The sequence below is a fragment of the Ostrea edulis genome, chromosome 3 (assembly GCF_947568905.1).
Source record: "Ostrea edulis chromosome 3, xbOstEdul1.1, whole genome shotgun sequence".
NCBI lineage: Eukaryota > Metazoa > Mollusca > Bivalvia > Ostreida > Ostreidae > Ostrea > Ostrea edulis.
The window spans coordinates 36,268,237-36,291,200 of NC_079166.1; the positions used below are offsets into that span (position 1 = coordinate 36,268,237).

The 22,964-nt window shown below is 34.7% G+C and overlaps 1 protein-coding gene and 1 long non-coding RNA gene across 2 annotated transcripts; one reads left to right on the top strand and one right to left on the bottom strand.

The window, feature by feature from the left end:
• The first annotated feature begins 286 nt into the window (after positions 1-286).
• LOC130053401 (uncharacterized) lies at positions 287-16,763 on the top strand. The gene is made up of 2 exons (XR_008801976.1): positions 287-357; positions 16,462-16,763. It is a non-coding gene; the product is annotated as an uncharacterized LOC130053401 (long non-coding RNA).
• Positions 3,807-5,636, bottom strand: LOC125676520 (toll-like receptor 4). Its single transcript, XM_048914375.2, has one exon. The coding sequence runs from the start codon at positions 5,494-5,496 to the stop codon at positions 4,297-4,299; it is 1,200 nt and encodes a 399-aa protein (XP_048770332.2). The 5' UTR covers positions 5,497-5,636; the 3' UTR covers positions 3,807-4,296.
• Positions 16,764-22,964: the final 6,201 nt, after the last annotated feature.

Sequence of the window (22,964 nt, forward strand, 5' to 3'; positions counted from 1 at the left end):
GGTTTTACATGCAAATATATATGGAAAGTCTTCAGATATGGGCCAAGGTGACTCAGGTGAGCGATGTGGCCCATGGGCCTCTTGTTATTATATGCATTGATTAACGACAAGATGCATGTGTACATTTGGATTATAAACAGATTTAAAGAGACCTCGCTTTATTAATCATCTGTTTCCACAGTATCATAGACTAGTTCTGCACGTATCAAACCAGGAAGAGTAAACCTATATTCGTGCCAATCTTACACGATAGCAAAGTTTCAATAAACCAAGGGCACACGTTTAGGGATAGTGTAATCCACATTGCCTAGTTTGGTTGTAGGATAGGGTTTCCAATTCGAAATAATCGTTACAAAGGTTAGTTTTAAACATCACAGACATGAGTAACCATGGGGAAAATATGTTTTTCAAAAGTATTAGAATGGCAACAGATTATCATTAATAACATTTATATCGTTGGTCATTTGTATAGTTTATTGTATCTGACCTTGTATCCAGGTCGTGGATTCGACATTTCTAAGTATCGGGTGTTGTTGGAACTTGATGCATACATATCTCTCTCTCTCTCTCTTTCTCTCTCTCTCTCTCTCTCTCTCTCTCTCTCTCTCTCTCTCTCTCTCTATATATATATATATATATATATATATATATATATATGTAAAACTTATACGGTACCAATTTTGATGCACCAGATGCACATTTCGACAAATAATGTCTCTTCAGTGATGCTCAACCAAAATGTGTGAAATCCGAAATAACCATGAAGTTGTAGAGCTATTATAGGGGAAAACAGTGTGCCAAAAAAGTGGAGTCAAATTCGTCTGGTTAGAACTATAAGAGAGGGAGATAATGCTTATCTATCTATCTATCTATCTATCTATCTGTCTATCTATCTATCTATTTTTATTCATTTATTTATGTGTGTGTGTTTATGTTTGTGTACCTGTGTATGTGGGTGTGCACTGGATCAACGACATTCTAATATTCAGGGGTCATAATAGTTTTGTTTAAAGGCAGCATTTCTCAGATTGTATGGTGTCTATAACGGTGTAGTTTGCCATCATTGGATGAAATGATGTTTGACGTGTTTTAAAAGTATAAATGGTTAGTCCATTCCTGGCATAATGATTCTGATTACGGATTACTCCGTTTACCTGATCAAGATGTAACTTGCCTAACGTTCAATTTTGTATTTCTTATAGGAGTTGTATTCATCATTTCATTTAAATACAAGAAATTCAATTATATTTCAATCACATACCTGGAATTCATGGTAAAGAACAAACAATTATGCATTTTGATTTAAACTATATTTTATCATCAAAAGCAGCATATGAAATAGACAGTAGCCTGAACATATACAAGCTTTCTCCTTTAATGTACAATGTCAAGTCTATCTGTTGATATAAGAATTTAGTGCATATGATAGATAACGATATATGAAATGAAGCTACAAAATGCACAAATATATGGCATTTGATTGAATACACAACACAGATCCAAATACAAATTTAAATAAACAAAACAGGAAAAAATGGAGAATGGAGGATACTGGGAATTCAAAAGCAAAAACAATAATAACAAATAAAAGGAAAAAAACAGAGGCATTACTTATCACATATCAATTATGAATTCACGAACATTATCATATCTCCTCTTCCTATAGCATTAAGACATAAACTTGCCTTATGTATACACAGCGTCTCTAAATATCTCAATCGGATACATGCAGCAGTAATTTAATCATTATCTACAATACGTTTTGATAAAATGTCTTCAGAAACCTTACTTTGAACATACAAATGAAAGGTGAAGATATCGAACAGTAATCAATCTCACATCTCCTATAAGCAATAGAAAATAGAGAGTTGGGCAAAGACGGACCCCTGGATATAACAGAGGTGGGATGTGGTGCCTAGGAGGAGTAATTTAATATGACAACTCATCTACTGACTGATAAAGGCTATTGAAAAATAAGTTGATGTCACAAGTGTTTAAACAGTTTCGCTTAAAGTCAGATTATATAGTACTGATAGTGATTTAAATTCCAAATACCAGCTATCATCCTGTTACTGTATAACGTTTAGTAGCGGACAACTTGGGGAGGCGATGTTGAGAATGTCGTTGTAAACATTTTTAGAACCACCCATAAAAAATCGGACGGGGGTATCCCAGTTCATGAAAGTTTAATTCAGAGATTTGACGCGTTTATGGCGGACATTTGAAAATGGTGAGTTCATAATTTTATTCCTACCCCATCATACAAATGTCATGAAGATCGGACAACATTGAATAATTGAAAGCGTTGGGCAGGGGTATCATATAAAGAAAACATTTGAATGTGTACTGCTGGAAATGTCTATGAAAACATTTCCAGAACCCCATGGGGAAGCAGGAGCTGATTATACTTCAAAGGTGCCCTAGACATTTATCGTGCATCTGGAGAGAGAGAGAGAGAGAGAGAGAGAGAGAGAGAGAGAGAGAGAGAGAGAGTAGATCATATTTACAAATGAATAAAGGAACAGCTAGTAAACAATAGGTTTACATGTATTCTAGCAAACTCGAACTTCCTTGAGTGTTTGAAATGCGCTGTAAAATTAGCTAGACATGCAGGGCTGACTACTTGTAAAAGTTGTTAGCCCTGCCAAAGACCTACTAGCCCTGAAAAAATAACTGTATTTTTTTTTTAAATTACTTTTTCATGTATTTTTAGTACATGTATATATCTTCTAATGAAGTGCGATGAACCTAATTCGTTTCTAGTACATTATATTTTATTGAATTGCGGTAGAATAAACAGTAAAATGTAGTAAATTGACGAAGTCTGTTCACTTTGTTAAAGGTACAAGAATGAATTTAATTCATCTAAATTTTATTCAGCGGATATTTCATCACGTCACGTCGAACGTCTATACCAAGAAATTTATTCGCCTGTGGCAAAATTTATCGTCTCGGGCGGTCGCGCGCACGGTTATTTCAAACCCTGTACCGGGCTCAATACGGACAAGAGAGTGAAGTTGGTCGAACATTGCATAAAGTAGCAGACGTTTTAAGTGAATATGCAAACCAGTTAAAAATAATTATAGTTTTAAATCGCGTTGATATTTTCGAGGGGTTATTTTGCTTGGGAAAGTGAACATATCTATGTGTTTGTGAGAGTGTGTGCGTGTAAATCAACATAAATATTATTCAAAATAGAAACAACTTTGGCTGTATTTCTTGTTAGAATATTAAGACATGATTAAACTATATAGAATAAAAAAATTAACCTTAATGGTACTAAAAAATAAAATTATACTATTATAATTATTAGTTTATTCATTGTTACTGTGATCATGGAGTCGCAAAAGAAGAAAAGAATTTCAATTATTTGCCGCGCAACATGGTTAAGATATGCAATGCAATAAATGTACACATTCATTTATACTGTATTAAGAGATTTTTACATATTTGATTTTCCCTTCAAACCAGGAGTCAATAACGTTGTTTTGATTTCTTTTTGAAGTGATGCATGGGAAGTAAATGAATAACGTTGTTGAATGACGTCGCGGATATCTGTAACGCTATTTGTTAAAAACTGTTCATTTGATAGTTTTTATCAAACTTTGACATCTTTTTCTTAAAAAAAAAACTAACTCGATTACAGCACAATTTTTAAAACAATATTTTTCAAAATGTTTTTGTTTCGCTTTGATATCAATATTATCAAGATGAACAACACCAAATTGTGTCTATTTTAAGTTGTATTATGCAATGAATAAAGGTAATCACTATCATTTTCAATATAATTCAACAGAAAACAGTGTCAACATTGGCATGTTGAAGACGTAATTACTAAACATCTGTGCTGTTGAATGAAAAACAATTTTCACAAAGTGGTATATACATTGTCAAGATACATCAGTCAAATTTTCAGGTGGAGTTTTCGAGTGAGAAAAAAAGTCGGTAAACCCGCGACCTACATTCAATGACTCCAAAGTATTCTATGCGTTTGTTTGTTTGTTCATGTCATACTATTGGCGTTTCTATTGAAAGTTTCCATTTTATGTAAAGTTTGACATTTTATTAAAACATACACTTCTGAAATATGATGGTCAGTTTTGCAAGTAATGTCACTGGTATATTTCATCCCATTATCAAATATTCGATATGCATTAATTCAAAGCTATCGTTCATTTATATCACCTGCCACTTTTGTGCAAAAAATGCAAAGTTAACGCAAATTCAATTCTTTCATCTTGGTCCAAGATGAATATATGCGGCAGCAGAAACTTGAAGAAATACACTGGTATTTCCTTAGCTTTCAATCATATTGACTAATTTATCCCAAAAATCGTCGTAAGCACACTCTTCATCCGGATATTCAATATAACAATTCCGCTTCACCAGATCCATAATTGTACTAGGATAGCTGTTGTTGTACACCTCCGGTAGCAAAATAAGAATGACAAAATCCAAGCGGCCGCGATCGACAATGCCTTCTATCTTCGCCATGTTCAGTTCATAGTCGCGCCACCGGGATTCCAAGTACTTTTTGGACACAATGCAAACAGTTTTTCGACTCTCTTGTAGACTATACATAATATTATCGGTTTTTGGAAACCCTGGCAAATAGTCCCGATCTCTAATAATAAGTTTCATATTCCTGTTTCCTTCAAGACGGGGAATGACTTCATTTAGTACAAACATCAAAGCACAACCACTGTAGGACAGAAATGCATCATGTTCGTAATGCACGCTGTTTGATTTCTGTATCCTTGGTTGCTTTACCCACCCGAACTTCTGCTTTGACTTATAGACAATATATCGGATTTTCCATTTGTTCTTCACCAGCAATCGACCTGTTACAAAACTACAAAATAAAGCCAAGGCGACTGCACATCCAACGTACCAACCTAAATAAGATTTGCAAGATTTCGACAACAAAATTACAGATTTTTTTAATGTTTTAAAACTAAATCGATCGTTCGGTGGAGAGCATATGTAATTATCAATGTTTATAAAATGTTGTTTGTTTTCGTTTATCCATGTGAGGAATTCTTCATTCTTGCATGAACATTGTAGCACGTTATCAGACAAATCAATGGATAAATTGGAGTGTTCGAAAACTCTCTCAATGTCAGTACGAGCGTTTTCATTAAGTCTTGTCAATTTGTTTTGAGATAGATCAAGCAATGTTAAGTTAGACATACCACTCACACTAACGTTCCAGTCAGATAATCTGTTGTTACTAACGTTAATGTACTTCATCCTTTTCAAATTTTCTAGAAGAGGATTTGGTAAAGAAGAAATTTTGTTGAATGACAAATCCAAAATTTCAAGACTCTCAAGATGTTTAAACAGCTGGCCTTCAGTGTCCTTTTCCAGGTCTTGGCTCAAGTCATTGTGAGAAATATTCAGATGTTTTACGTGTCTAAAATCTTCAAAGGTTTGTGGTGACACGTGGAAGCAGAAGTTGTTTGAAATATCAACGGTTAACAAACTGTTGTTTTTCATCCGAAAATTCTTAGTTAAAGAAACTATGAAATTCTCTTGAAGGTGTAGGTGTCGAAGATTTGGAGCATTTACAGAGAACTCCGTACTACCTAAGTATACTTTACTAGAACGATAATCAAATGTTTCAAGATTCGGTGGTGAAGATATCGTCCAATTAAAATTTTGAGAATAGTTCTTATAGTAATGGCTTTCGCATCCATTGATGGAATCACCAGCAGCTTTAACAAAAGATTCCACTATTTTATCCCTACATGGATCTATCACACACTCTGGGAATTTTGGCGAATAGTTTTGAAAACTTACGTTCAACACTCTTAGATTAGTCATCGATTCAAAATCAAACACATATATGCCTATTTGTAATCTATTTTTAGCCATTGAAAATACCTTTATCGTTTTTGGTAAGTTTCTGATCACGCCTTGATCACATATTTCCAGTCTATTGTTGTCAAGGAAGAGTTCTGTAATGTGTGTGCCTTTTAGATTTTTTAGATGATGAAGTCTTAAGGTTATACCTGATCCTGTCGTACATGCGATTCCATTCAAATGCAGGGAACTAATCCTCGTTTTGTTTAAATGAAATGTAAGGTTTGACAGTGACGCAAATCCTAAGTTCCTATTGAAGGAAATGTCTAAGTGTCGCAAATTATACAAATCGCCAAATGATCCCTCCTCAACATCATATATTTTGCAATACGATAAGTCAAGAAAACTGAGCTCTGGTAAAGAATTAAAGACCCCTCTCTTCACATTCTTTATTCTATTCCAAGAAAGATCAAGATATTTCAAATGTTTGGGTAGTGTCTGTAGATGGATTTCTTTAATTCTGTTATGACTCAAATCCAACCAAATTACACTATCGTTAAATCCAGGAATCGATTCTATATTTCCTCCTGAGCACTTGACGTAGACAGCATTGTATTGATGCCAACAAATACACTTCGCTTTTTCAAATATGCATGTCCTCCTGGCAAAGGTCGAAAGAGATTCCACATGATAAAGACATCCAAATAAGAGAACACAGTACAAAAATTGCATAATTCCCATTTTATGCATTGATTGGCTTTAAAGAGAACTCACTCTCAGAATTATCAGTCTATTTTCATAACATTATAGCATATCTCTGCACGTTTATTACCTAAAAGTGTGAATTTATAAATCTGACACAAAAAGAAGTTTTGTATACGACAAGATCACATGACAGTAACTGTTACTTACATTGCATAGTTTGGTTCGAGATATTTCTATTTGAAATAATCATCACAAAAGTGAAATTTTTCAACCATATTTCTGCACGTTCATAACCAGGACATTTAAAGCAATATATGTACGAATCTGACACAAGAGCAAGTTTTGTATAAAGCAATGTCACACTACTGGGATAGTGTTACCCACATAGCCTCTTCTTTAGTTATAGTGCATTCTGATTCGCAATACGCATAACAAAAGTTAAATTTTTCAAACACCATTACGCACGTTCATAACCAGGAAATATAAACTTATAATTGTGCAAATTTGACAAACCAAGGTCGCACCACTGGGAAAAGTGTTACCCACTGTCATATTTCCTTATCAGGAAATACAACACGTACTGTTACATCTACATTTTTAAAAATAATTTTGTCTTTTACGCTTTGAAATATTACAATAAGATGATGAAGCATACTTTATGATAATTCACAGTAATTTCTGTGATTATTTCTTTGATCACGGTGACGGTAGTTACATACAATGGCTATGCATGGAATTTGACTCCCTGTGTCTACTGACCACCACTGCACTACTACTTGCTTTCTTTATAACCATTTTGAATATATGAAATAAAGTTGCACTATATCAAACACACACATTGTGATATTCCATTGTACCTCGACATAGTGCGCATTTTACGCATCACCACAACACTGTATATTTCTTTCTGCACCACCAGCATGATACATTGTAAATACTCAGATATGTACTATTTACTTTACTCATTACTCCAATCTGATCTCACTTCCTCTATGTCCAGGGATCAGTGTTTGCTCAACTCTCTATTTGTATTGCTAATAGGAGTTATGAGATTGATCACTGTTACATTCACCTTCCATATATTCTTGCACTGAGCTTTTGAATTGAAAAACATTCAAGATTGTGAACATCAATATTGTGTTGCCAGATTTATGTTTCAAAGGCGAATACAGATATTTGTCGAAGGGGATTGACGTTCCTACCCAGGTTTGTACCTTTTATGCCAAAGAAAGAGGGGATTGAAGATCCCAAACTGGCAATAAAGAACGTTTAAAGATATTCAACCCTAGGGGATCACAACCCCCGTAACTTTCTCTATTATTTATGATGCATTGTCAATTTCGTTTAATTTGAACTTTAAAGTACAAATCAAATACAAGGGCAACTCTTAATTCTGAGGTCAAAGGCCAAAGCTACAAATATTTCATATTCATTACAATTCTAGCAGTGAGACCTCTAATGAAATATGTACGTGTATTAAGATTTTCTTTTTTAAGAATCTGCTTTGAGTACGCATGTTTATTTCAACCTAAGATATCAGAATTCTGCTACAGATACATATCTATGGTTTACGTATTGCAGTCCCTTGTTCTTCTTTTTACATTTGTTTAACACGTTCGCTCTGTGTACAGAATGGAATGTACCACACCGACAACTCACACAATGCAGATACTAAGCATTAGTACAATAAATGCAAAAAGACATTCACTTGGAATAAACGTGCTATGAAACAGTGGTGCCAACTAATTTTTATAGTAATTCGTAATTCAGTTAATAGTGATTATCTTGTTAAAAGGGACAAATCGACATTTAAATGGTGCATGTAACATCGTATACAGTGGCTTTTACACTAGTTATGTTCAGTCACATCAATAATTACAGCTTAATCATTGTTCTTGTAGCTACACCCGCAGCAAGAAAAACAACTTCATGAAGTTGTCTTCTTTTGTACCTCCACACGTTACTTAATATATCATAATCTTTTAATTTACCAATGGAGCGTTCAACAAGAGATCTGTGCGCTGAAATAATGCGATTTAGTTTGCGACACCTTCTTCATTCAAAACCATTTCTTCCATTCATTTGTTGTTCCGTGAATAACGTAACAGCGGGATGACGGTTAGGATATCTTCAATACCCGAGTAAGATACATTCATCTGGAAAAGAGAGTCCCGGTCCGCTTATTTCCGGAAGACGGGAATACTGTTAAGCATCATCAAAATGACCCAGAAAGCCCTCTCAGCAAATTGGTCCCATGATTGTTAACGATCACTTGCGTATAAATTTCGTGCAATTGACAAATTCGAAAATAAAATTGTTTGGATTCTGTCTGATTTAAATTTTATAGATGTGCCATCAATAGCTCTTACAACAAAGGCCTATATGTGGTCATATATCGTGCTTTGTCCCGCCATTCCTCAACTGTTGCCCATTTAATAAATGTTTTGCATACAGAAAATAATAATCGTGTAATCGTGAATTTCATGTTAAACCGTCACCACACGGATATCCAATACTGTTGATAGTACATGGACATGATGATATGTCGAGTAACACTTCAACCATATCAGAAATAAGAGATTCCTATTTCTAGGAGAGAGTCGATGTGAGCTGCGTCTTGTATGTAAATATTCTCTACGAATCATGACGAGGAGATAAATCTCCTTTCATAAAAATCAATATAATTCTTATAAAATAGATGAAACACATAAAGGTGAACGTAACGAACAATGATCAATTTCATAACTGCTATCAGGAATACAACATAAAGAGTTGGGTAAAGATGGTCCCCTGGGTATACCAGAGGTGGGATTAAGGTTTGTAGGGGGAGTGAGCAATCAATGTTGAATGGTCTCACCGACTGTGAGCCCTATATCTTGATCAGGTAAACAGAGTAATCCGTAGTCAAATTACTTTGCGAAGAACGACATAACAATCGTTGTGAAACAAGTCAGACAACATTTGACCCAAGCATAGCTTGTGTTTACAAATTAAATCATTACAACGACCATACAATTTGCGAAATACATACTTTAAAGGAGACTGTTGAAATAAATGTGCCAGTAGCTTGTTTGTCAATAGTGTGCCTCGATTTAAAAACTGACCATACGCAGAACAAGCTCTTGTGTATCGAATCAGTTGAGAGGTATACATGTAAACACCGAATGTAGGTGATAATAAAATATTGCTACATAAACATGAGAAATTGACGATGGAGAAGCTGAAATCATCCCGTTTGTTATAAAGTTGAGTTATGAGTTGTTAGTTTGCCGTTAATATTTAGTTTCAATTAAATGTCTAAGTACAAAGCAAATGTGGAAGACTCTGTAGTGCCTTTTTTTTCGAGTTCACTGGGATATATCGAATCGACATATGAATGAAAATGATTATTGTTAATAGATAAAACGTTGTCGATATGTCTAAATGTTGAATTCAAGGCCACAACAAGATATTTTTTTTATTCTCATGTCGAAGTTGTTGATTAATTCTTCATAAGAATATAAAAAAGGTCAGCTAACAAAGGCACACGTTTCATACGCTGCCTTTCCACATATTTCCAGACTCTAAATCCAAATGACAATGAATATTTCATAAAGGATGTACTGGAGGTGTGGCTCATCATAATAACGAGAGTAACTATTTTGCAAAATAGTGTTGATGTCCGGAGGGCATCTCCTTAATACTCAAAGAAAAGGTAGGGCACATTCGCTATCTCCCATTGTTCTGCAATTAACAATAATTAAGAAAATCACTAATATGAATAATTATGAATAAAGAGGATTGTTATAGAATTGACTTACTTCTAAAGTTAGTTTGCGCGTGTTTTATTTCAGAGAAAACTGTAATTATTGAACGATCTTTATAATAAATGTTTAAAAATTATCAACTAATTCACAAATATGAGTTGGTGATAGACGCAGAATGTATATCAATGGAACAATCTATTACCGTTTATAATTTTTAAAATTCTGAATTTGTTAAATATATTGATTAATACCAAGCTGTATCGAACGTTCGATTCTATGTAAATCTTGCACGGTTTCAGTAAAGCCCTTTGGTTCCTTGAACCATCACGGGTATTGACAGATCTTGAAAATGAGTAACATTGAAGATGATGACTTGCAAGATATTTCAAACAAAATGATGAGCACGCATGCTGCCAATTTTGTGACGTGGTTACTTAAACTATATTCAGTGATAAAATTGTGTTCATCCATTTTCAAAGTAAAATAGAACATGAATAGCATCATCAAGTAAAGAACTAACGAATTATTAAATCCAATTTTTGTTATTTTCTATAGATGAGAATATGATAACAATTGCCCAACGAAAGATTAAGAAAATCAGATTGTCTGACGTGGATTGTTGATTGATTGAATATTGTTTAACGTCTCCGTCGAGAATATTTCAATCATATGAAGACGTCACCACTGCCGGTGGAGGACTGCAAAATTTAGGCATATGCTCGGCACTTACGGCGCTTGAGCAGGGAGGGATCTTTATCGTGTCATACCTGATGTAACACGGGACCTCGGTTTTTGCGGTCTCATCCGAAGGACTGTCCCATTTAGTCGCCTTTTACGACAAGCAAGGGGTACTGAGGACCAATTCTGTTCCGGAGCCCCACGGGAGCATGCCATTACAGTATATAATCTTCAATAAATCTTTTGACGCGACATTGGAACTCTTCTAAGCAAAAATCCCACTTACATCAATCCACCGTATTTCTACGTCACAGTAAAAATATGCGACGCAATTTTATACATGTGACAAAATAAAAACATATTTACGTTAATCAAGACGCTACATAATTGATTAAACCAACGTGATCAATGAAATTTAAGGTACTGCAAATTTCTTTCTCCAACAATATATTGTTTATTCAATACCTGTACATAGGCATTCCTGCATTGAAAAATTTCAGAAACATCGTGTGTATGTATTTTGTGGTTATATCGACTGCCGTACATTTTTTAACGAAACGCATTGTCATCACATTGTGCTAGTCCTTTGCTTGCAATGAATGACTTACAGGTCTAACATTTTTGGAAATTCTCCCTGAAAATAAAAATCTGGGAGCATTTCAAGAAATGGCCCATTCACTCATTACTGTGTACAGAATAAAACCATAGGCCTATTAATGAAAGCTCTAATAAATTTCCTCCGTTACTGTTGTTGTTTTTTTTTTAATTGGTAAAATGTATGGCGCGTTATGTATTGATTTAAAATATGGAACGTAATTTCAATTTAGAAATATAATTAATTCTTTAAAATAAAGTTTCTAAAAATGGAGGTACTAGTGTTTTGTTTTAGCATATCTTTGGGAACAATACGTGCTTGTTTTTATTGTTATTTTGAAGTAGATTCATTTGGTGAAAAGAAAAAGTATTCATGTGATAAGAATATTCCTTAACATTAGCCAAAATACAAGTCAATAAACTAATTCATATTTCAAACAGTATTTATTAAAAGATTTATTCTTTTGAAATGTGTTGATTATTCGATTACAGTTATTAAAATTATAACGGTTTTTGGATGATTTTCCTCTTTTCTTTCTTACTCAGTGGTGGTGTGACAGGTATGGCATTGGGGAGTTGCTTGTGTTATGGTTTTTTTTAATATTGGTATACTATTTCTGAATGACTCGTGAAGTAGTACATGTATTTTAACGTTGTTTTAAATATAAAGTTTAAACTCCATTACAACGTTTATAAAACAAATTAAACTCAGTGTATTTTGGGTGGATATGAATAATATTATGCAGTTGATATAGTTTGAATTGTACTATTGAAAGTTGAACGTATTGTATCTTCATGTCTATTCTTTTCTATATTTCTCAAGAATATATTGTCTATTGGACAAAATTAACAAAGGAAGTGTAGTTAACAAAGAATGCATGGGTAAGTGCAGTAGTCCACATAAACTATTCAAGCCTACAAAGTGGAAGCTATAACACTGTACACTGATAAAACCTAAAATGATATTAAGCGGCATTGAACTTCATAAGATATGTGTGGCCGCAATCTGAATTTTTATTCAATGCAAATGCAGACATGCTGAAGAATATTTCTACATAAAAGGTGAAGATAACGAACAGTGATTAATCTCATAATCCCATAAGCAATACAAAATACATAATTGGGCAAACATGGAACCTGGATACGCCAGAGATGGGATCAGGTGCCTGGGAGGAGTAACAAACCAGACCTATTTGGATCATTATTATTGATTAGATGGGTCTTCAGTTTCTTTCTTTCATTGTTAATGAAACGTAAGCTCGCCTTAAAATGATGCATGTATGGAATACGAATGTCTTTAGAAAGTGACCACCTCCCACCCATCCCAAAAGAAAATATGAACGGCAATATATGGGAACTGCTTTGTAAACAAGCATATGTTTTATGCTGCATATATTTATTCGTTTATTATGGGGGGGGGTCTTGATTATATTCATTTATTGATTTTCTCCTGGGTCAGCTGGAAAGCTAAGCTGCCAAAAGTTTTCATTGACCTCCATCCCTCCTCAAAATCTTTGATTATTTTTATTACTTCCCTACGAGAAATTTTCACTCACATTGAAAGTCACCAACTGTAGGTACCACAAATTTATGCTTGCACGTCTATGGACCGTAGGAGACCACGATTCACTCGGAACTCTTTGATCAATCTGCAATGGTTGATATCGTTTCAGATATAATTCAACTTCCGTGATTAAAGGACTTGTCCCATAATTTTAGAATTTGCATAATTTTATGAAAAATATTCTTTATAAAGGTCGAAGCCCTCTCGCGGCCCGAAGGGCTGCGAGAGCGGAGCTCTCCCTATAGGTAACACGTATATACATGTTTAAAAGGAAAATATAGAAAACTAATGAAAAATTAAACCATACCTATGGAACTTAAAATTTATTGTCCCAATGGCGTCGATTCGAATACTATCGCGTGGACATGTATTTCTCCATTTTGAATCTCGTGTACCCAAGTTCACGTCATTCTGAGATGTTACATAAAATCCATAAAAGCATGTAACTCTTATTTTCTTAGTCATATATAATCACTCCTCGATTTAAAACGCGAATTGTATCGTTACAACGTTTCCTATGTTTGTGTATTTGTTAAACACCGACGCTGAATATGACGTCACAATGCACTGTTTACATCAGTTGCATAACGTTTCCCGCGTTCAATGAATAGGCGGATCAAAAATGTCTAAAGTTAGAATACTTTGATTGAGCTCTGTCCTCACACATAAGATGCTAGTATTTCGGGATATTTTTTGTCCTGTTATGGATCTAGATACTAAGACCAATATTTTTTGCTTCGCCCTCAGACACGGTCACGTCGTAAGACATATTACTGTAGTTGAAAAGTATACTAAATACAATAAAAATTGTTGTGAACATATTTACAGAGATATTTCGAGTTGAAATTCTTGCACAGCAATATGCATATTTCGATCGGAGATTTACGCGCCATATTACTGTGACGTCATATGCGATAATTGGAATGAGAAAACACGTAGTAATCCGGTGGTGATTTAGGTGATAATCCTATTATTTTATCTATAAAACCGATTTAACAGCATTATCTGTATATTTACTCATCAATTGATGGACTATGGTGTATTGTGCGGCATACAGTTGCGCCAGTATTCAGAAGAAAGAGTGCGGATTTAATCAGTTTAATTCCTCAAATGATGCAGCTCGGAGGATTGCATGGATCATACACAAGTTTGATGCTATAGATATCAGTCGGTTGTGTTCGGAACACTTTTCAAAACTTCAGCTAGACCGAGATCCTGAGAATTAGAAGGCGACTGGCTTTGTGGGGAGCAAAGATTCGACTTAAAAATGATGCATACCAGGCCTAGATGTACTTCTTCGTTTGTTCAAAGTCCCGGAGTAACGGATGTTCAAAATGGCTTAACCCCGAGGGACCGTCTTGAAACTACAATAGGCTGATGTGAGTGTTTCTTAATAATATGATGTTTATCTGTCTATAGCGATAATACTTAATTCCTGAAATAAAAAACCCCACACCAATTACATCATCAACAACAGATCAATGGAATGTTTGTGTTTCAAATAGTATACATGTAGGTGCATCCCTCATCATCCCTGATCGTATTTTATAAACTGTAAACCTACAGTTGTACCGTTAAGACGTAGTATATAGCATGTTGGGATACCCCCTCGCAAGTCGGGCACGTAGAACCAGGAGGTAGGGCTGTCACCGCTTTTTCAATCAGTATATATTGGAATGACTCCTCCTTTTTTTCTTTTAATAGTGGTAGTGAAAAGGTTTAAAATATTGTAAGTTTGAAGACAAGAAGTGAAGACGTGTTCCAAAGAACGATTGCTAAAACTCTCCATCCCAGCATCGAAAACAAATTGAGGAAATAAGGATCCACTGCCCCCACCCCCACCCCCGCACATAGAGTATAAATTTGAAGATTAGATAAAACAACATTATTTTGATTAAATTAATATTTGCTTGTCAATTCTTGTTAGTTGTAAATTAAATAAGTCATCATCTCCTTTGGCTGCCCCCTTTTCGAAAATGAAGTTTTATATTTTACAACATTGCAGTATAAGATAATAACTTGTAACATGTCTGTAAAGTTCATAAAAGGAAAATTGAAAAGGTTTATATCTGTTTCATTTTTGACACATTTAAACAAGTATCCCCCTATCTTTTGTATACATACTATGGCATAATGATACCGACATGTATTTTCATTTGCAAGTCAAACTACATGTACATCATTACATTACCTAATCATATGTGTTGTTAAAATACATATTGTACTTCTATTGATTTTAATTAATGAATCTGGATAATATTCAATGGTATTTTAAGTAGCATTGCTTCTTCAACAAAAACGGAAAATGGAAATATTCATATCTAGTGATCGATCATTCAAAAACTTATTTTGTTAAACACCACTCTGATTCCACGCACAAGTACTCTGAAGTTGAAATAAAAAATATGCCAGATTTCCTCATTGACAATATCTTCGTGGTCTTTGGTGATCAGGTCTTCCAACAGTCTTTTGGAATTCCCATGGGCACGAATTGTGCTCCCTTGTTAGTTGACCTGTTTTTATATTTATATGAAGCAGAATTTTCTCAAAAACTTCTACGTGAGAAGAACAAATCTCTCGCTGTGACCATCAATTCGACTTTCAGATATATCGATGACGTTTTGTCTATTAACAATGATAGCTTTCATTCATATGTCGATTTGATATATCCCTGTGAGCTCGAAATAAAGGACACCACAGAGTCGTCCACTTCTGCTTCATACTTAGATATTTTATTGAAAGTAGACATTAACGGCAAACTGACAACTCAATTGTATGACAAACGGGATGATTTCAGCTTCTCCATCGTCAACGTCCCACATTTATGTAGCAATATTCCATTATCACCTGCACATGGTGTTTATATATCTCAACAAATTTGATATGCAAGAGCTTGTTCTGGGTATAGTCAGTTTTTAAATCGAGGTAAGGTACTGACAATTAAGTTGATGGTACAGGGATTTCAAGAGTCTCGATTGAAGTCAGCATTTCACAAATTCTATGGTCGTTATAACGATCTAGTTCGTCAATACAACCTCGTTTTGGGTCAAATGCTGTCTGACGTGTTTCATACCGATTGTTAAGCCGTTCTGATTTTGACGGCGGGTGTGACCGGTCAACAGGGGATGCTTACTCCTCCTAGGCACCTGATCCCACCTCTGGTGTGTCCAGGGGTCCGTGTTTGCCCAACTATCTATTTTGTATTGCTTGTAGGAGTTATGAGATTGATCACTGTTCGTTATCTTCACCTTGCATTGAAATACTTCATATTCATATTTAAAACTTATGTTTTTTAAAAAAAAGAATTGTATATATATATTTGCAGACTATGTGGAGATTATGTGCATTAACTTAATTGAATGTCATCTTCAGTTTCCATCATGTCCGGCAGCTACTGCGGAAGCCGGCAGAGGCATATTTTTCAAACCACCACCTCTTACCACTTCCTTCGCTTATTTCAATATGGATTGACTCGTCTGCATTCCGTCTCATAGCCGCAAGAGAGACAAGGTTTGCCCAAGGCAATCTTGTTGACTGTTGAGGACCCAAGAACTTGAAAATGAATACTGCTGAAACACTTGTTGATGATGTTATAATTGTCGTTTTCTATTGATACTATTTAAATGTGTTGGAATTTTTATTGTCATAAATAAAAATATTTCTCAATGTTACAATATGTTTTTTTTTCTCTTTGTTTGCAAACCGCTCGTGTCAACTTCAAACTGTGTGTTGATGATTCTAAATAAGTTGCGATTTTGCGAAAATATCCAGTTTTCAATGCATGCCTGATGTTGTTTGTAATCTGAACGACGAGAAAACACATAAATCAGTAATTTTATCTGAAATAATAGTTGTAATGGTCTATACCATACCACAAATAATCAAAACACAGGGGCCGGTAATTTTGCTTTTAATAGTACTAATATTACAGACAAAATTACCGGTTCCTGTTTAGTGTTTCCTATATATAAAGTATACTCTCATTGAACCGTCTGTGTTGAAGTATATAAAATGTAATATTTAAATAGGTATTCATTATTCAACTCATCACCAGACAGGAAAAGTACATGTACCTTGATTGAGCGACATCTTTCTGCAAATAATTCAGGAGGGGGGGTGTCGTTGTGTCTATTATACCTTTTACTACGTTCATGATTTAAATATTATATATATCATATATTTGATAGATATGTAGAAAGCTCTACCTAATTCACGTATCATTTTTAGCAGCTGTTTTCTATTTTGATTTCGCCATGTTTACTTCGTTCGATAGACGCGTGGATTATAAGTAAAATCTTCACATCAAGGCATAATTTGTTGGTTTGTTTTCTTTTATTTAAATATATAAATGAAGAACATGAGTAATCAATTGAATGACTGTAAATTATAAATAGTGCAAATAAACAAAATTTTAACCTAATGTAGATGCGTGTACATGCATGTCAGTATGAACTATATGCGATAGGCTATATCAATAAATTACATTCGTCGTTTTCTTGTTGAACAGTTTTAATGTAATGGAATAATATTTAATAAAACAAATTCGTCATAAAAAAGAAGATATCTACCCCTACCACACTGGTATCAACGAAGTTAAATAATAACAGGTTTCCTCACAATAATCTGATCGGCGAGAGATGACGTCACGGCACCACATGACCCGCTCTCCTCATTAGTAGATATTTCGAAACAGGAAGTCGATTGAAATGTTAAATTAAATCTGGACTTTTGCTTTAAAAACTGGGAGATCATTTTATATGTATTGGGATAAAAGTTACTCCAGCTTCTAAATAATTCACGAACGTGGGACATGTTCTTTAATAGAGCGAATTTTGAACATATATGTACGAGTAAAAGGTTGTTCGAAATAATAGAAATGTGGCTTATTTTGGTAGTAGATGGTTATGATTGGTTTTATTGCACTTCTTTAATTGGACACGTCTCATTTATCGACGCATAACTGACGAATTTGTCGCTTTTTAGGTGATTTACTTCTCGTGGGGCACTGATTGGGGATTAGGTAGTTGCAAACTTTGGTCAGTTTTGCATACGTTGGGTGAAGACAATTCTCAAACGTTTGTGAAAATTATTTTTACAAAATATTACATGTAGTATATTCTAAGCAAAATATATTACAGAAAACTAAATGTCCACATCAAGCAGTGGAGAAAAATGTCACGATCATAGCTCGAGTTTCCTCAATAGCTCTATTGTCTATATTTACATTATCCATGATCCGACAGCCTATGGCCGCGACAGGGGATTTTCCTTTTTAAGGTCATATCTGAAAGACCTGAGATTATCATTTCTTAATGTCGATGGTTTGGGTTGCACTACATATGTTTACGTCTTAGGTTTGAAGCGGTCACTACCTCCTAGTTACGAAACAAACGCTCTATAGGCACATATGAAAGGTGAAAATTACGAACAGTGATCAATTTCATAACTCTTATAAGGAATACAAAATAGAGAATTGGGCAAACACGGAGCCCTGGATATACCAGAGGGGGATCAGATTCCTAGAAGGAGTAAGCATCCTCTGTCGAACGGTCACACCCGCCGTGAGCCCTATATCTTGATAAGGTAAACGGAGTTATCTGTAGTCAAAATCAGTGTGCCAAGAACGGTCAAACTATCGGTGTGAAACACGTCAGACAGCATTTGACCCAATGATAGGGTGCATTGGCAGACTAGATTGTTATAACGACTATAGAATTTGCGAAATGCTGACTTCAGTCGATACTGTTGAGGGCCTTCCACCATGAATGACAGCGAAAATAACTTCCTTCATTTTCTTTAATTGTACAGGGGGGTGTAGCCTTTTTTATTAATGCTCAATGCCTTGCTAAATAGTTTTCATTCGTAACTTTTAAGCTTACATTCTTCTTAATCATTTGTTCTGTTAAACAAATTGGTGGGAGAATGTGGGCAGTCACTCAATATATCCCTTTTTGCATTGCATAATAATAATTAGCTTAATAATAATTAGTAATACTTACACATCTAATTGTAAGGAAGAACATAATGTTACCAATTGAGATTTTATTAAATTGGCATCGTCTAAAAGGGTGAGGGGCAATCCTCTCAATTACTAAGTTACCGCGTCCAACAAATGAAATGTGATAAATGTTGAACATAACACTGTAAATAACATAGGTTTCTTTTGTTTCAAGCACCAATAGCAGAAAGTTCTAGGAACAGTATACGTATGCACTTTGAAGGGTAATTAATTTTCAATGTCGGACAACAAAACCTGCTAGATTTTTTAGCCCATCCCAACCCTCAAACTAATGGAATTCATCTTTTTATCAGGCATCAATCTCTTATAATAAAATTTAGATCAAAACATGACGAACCAAAGCATACGATTTTCAGAGGATTCTACTGATACGTGTAGAGACTGGAAACATTATCTTGGGAAGTGACTAAATATGTTTTTATTTTGTAAGACATACAATTTTGATAGGAATAGTTATAAAGATATATGCACTATAAGTAAGGATAAACATGAATCGCACTTACACATCTAATTGTAAGGAAGAACATGATGTTACAATTGAACTTTTGTGCAGTTAATCAAGGATATATGTTCGCTATATACATGTATACATGTATATCGTCCTGAACGTAATTGCAGGCTAATGGTCTCAAATTAATTATTTAACACATATATTCATAACCAAACAAACAATAAATAAATAACAATAAAACATCAGTTGAGGCTGAAGGTAATACTATATTTGTTTGCACAATCTGAAGGCAAACGTCGAATACAGTACCCGGCTGCCCAAGTTAACGCAAGATCGATCCTTTCATCGTAGTCCAACAGATGTCTACGTTACGTGTAACAAAGTACGTCCTCAGCTCTCAATCATATCAGTTAATTTCTCCCAGAAATCATCATAAGCACACGATTCTTCCGGATATTCAACATAACAATTTCTCTTCACCAAGTCAATATTTTTCTGGGATAACCACTATTATACACTTCCGGTAACAAAACTAGGATGACAAAGTCTAGGCGCCCGCAACCGACAAAAACTTTTATCTTTGCCATGTTCAGTTCATGGTCGCGCCACCTGGACTCCAAGTACTTTTTCGACACGATTCCAACAGTTTTTTTACTCTGTTGTATACTTTACATAATATTATCGGTGTCTAGAAACCCTGTCAAATAGTCCCGATCTCTGATAGTAAGCTTCATATTCCTGTTTCCTTCCAGACGAGGAATGACCTCATTTAGTACAAACATTAATGTACAACCACTGTAGGACAGAAATACACCATGTTCGTACTTCCCGCTGGCTGACCCATGTATACTTGGTTGCTTTACCCATCCAAATTTCTTGACAAGCAATTTTCCTTCACCGAAGCTGTAAACTACAGTCAGTGTTACCGCAGTTCCAATGTACCACTCGAAATAAGATTCTCAAAATGTTAGGGTTTAGAATTAGAGGTGTTTCTAATGTTTCAAAATTAAATCCATCGTTTTGAGGAAAGCATGTGTAATTCTCTATGTCGATGAATTGTTGTTTGTAATCCTTCATCCATGTGAGGAATTCATGATTCTCACATGAGCATGCTAGCGCAGTTTTAGACAAATCAATGGATAAATTGGAGTGTTTGAAACCTCTTTCAATGTTAGTGCGAACGTTCTCATTAAGCGTTGTTAATTTGTTTTGAGATAAATCAAGCAATGCTAAGTTAAACATACCACTCACACTAACCTCCCAGTAAGATAATCGGTTGTTACTAACGTTAATGTACTTAATCATTTTCGAATTTCTCAGAAGAAGCTTTGGTAAATAAGAAATATTGTTAAATGACAAATCGAAAACCTAAACTTTCTCAAGATTTTTAAACAGCTTCCCTTCGGTGTCTTTTTTCAAGTCTCGTCCTAAGTCATTGTGAGATAAATTCAAATGTCGTAAATGTTTCAAGTTTTGAAGGCTTTGTAGTAACACGTGAGAGCAGAGGTTGTTTGAAATATCCAAGGTTAATATATTGCAGTTTTTCATTTGTATATGCCCCGTCCATGACATTAAGAAATTGTTTTAAAGTTACACGTGTCGAAGATTTGAAGGATGCACAGAAAAGTATGTAACATGAAAGTATAATCTAGTAGAATGAGCATCATGTTTCAAGATTTGAAGGTAAAGATATCGTCCAGTTAAAGCTAAGAGAACAATCAATATCGTAATGGTCTTCTTTAACTTGTACATCGTTGATGAAATCATGAGCATACATCATCGAATTGTTTTTTCCACTTTATCTTGACAACTATCTATCACAAAAAACGGGTATTTCGGTGGGTGCAATTGTAAACTTGCGTTCAATATTCTTAAATTAGTCATTGATGCAAATTCTAGGAGGTATACGCCTGTTGTCAATTTAATTTTAGCCAATGAAAATACCTCTAACTTTTTGGTAAGTTTCTGATCACGTCTTGTTCACAGATTTCCAATCTATTGCTATTGAGGGAGAGTTCTTCAATATCGGATGTTTCTTAAATGACGACATCTTAAGGTTGTACCTGCTCCTCTGTTACACGTGATCCCATTCAGATGCAGGGAACTTATCCTTGTTTTGAAAAGACCAAATGTCCGTGACGCAAATCCTAAGTTTCTATTGAAGGAAACTTCTAAGTGTTGCAAATTATCCAAATCACCGATGATCCTTCCTCGACATGACTTACACTGCAATACGATAAATCTGGGAAGCGGAGCTCTGGTAAAGAATTGAAGAACATTTCTTCACATTTGTAAGATTATTGGAAAAAAGATAAATGTTAAATGTTTAAGGAGTTTCAGTGGATCAATTTCTTGTATGTTGTTGTGACTTAAATCCAACCAAACTATATTATCATTAATTTTAGGAATCTTCTTTCCAATTCTTCCCGAGCAGTTAACACGGAAACCATTGTGTTGATGATACAACAGATACACTTTGCATTTTCAGATATACATGTTTTGGCTAAGGCTGAAATCGATTCCACTTGATAAAGACATCGCTATATGAAAATTCAAATACTAACCCGCTGTTTATTTCCTTGCCTATTTTACCTTTTAAATAGAAGTTCCGAATTATTGCAAGGTATTCAACTTTAGATGAAACACATGCCTTTACATCACTAGCTATGTTTGACATCAATATCTTATTAAAGAATGCCTCGGTGCGTGTGCAGTTTTGTACCCAGGTAAAAAAAAAAAACACGTATTGAAACAAGGCATGAAAATCGGAAATCGGAAATGGGAAAGGCTGGTTATTAACTCGCCCTCGTATATGTATGAATAACCTTTGAAATCATACACTTTCAAATGACATGCATTTTCAAAATCTGTTATAAAAAACGAAAATAGCAGAATTATTCTCAAAAATGTAATAAAGAATACAAGGGCAAACACAAACCTGTGGAAACACCAACGGTAGGATCAAGTGCCTAGGAGGAGTAGGTACCCCATGTTGTATGGTCACACCTGCTGTTGTTAGCCAATGAAAATATATCTAACGGTTTTGGTAGGTTTGCTGTCTTACACATCATCACATTCAGATGCAGGGAACTAAGAAACTAATACTCGATTTGATGAGATGAAACGTCAGATTTGGAAGTGACGCAAATCATAGGTTTCTGTTGAATGATAATATCTGAGTGTCTTAAGTTATCCAAATCACCGAAAGATCATTCCTCCACATGACTTACACCGCAATACAATATATCTAGACACCTAAGCTCTGGTAAAGAATTGAAGAACATTTACCTCTCATATGTAAGATGATTCGAAGAAAGGTCAAGATATTCAAATTTCTAAGCTGTTTATTTGGATGGATTTCTCGTATGTTGTTGTGACTTAAATGTAGCCAAACTACATTTTCAT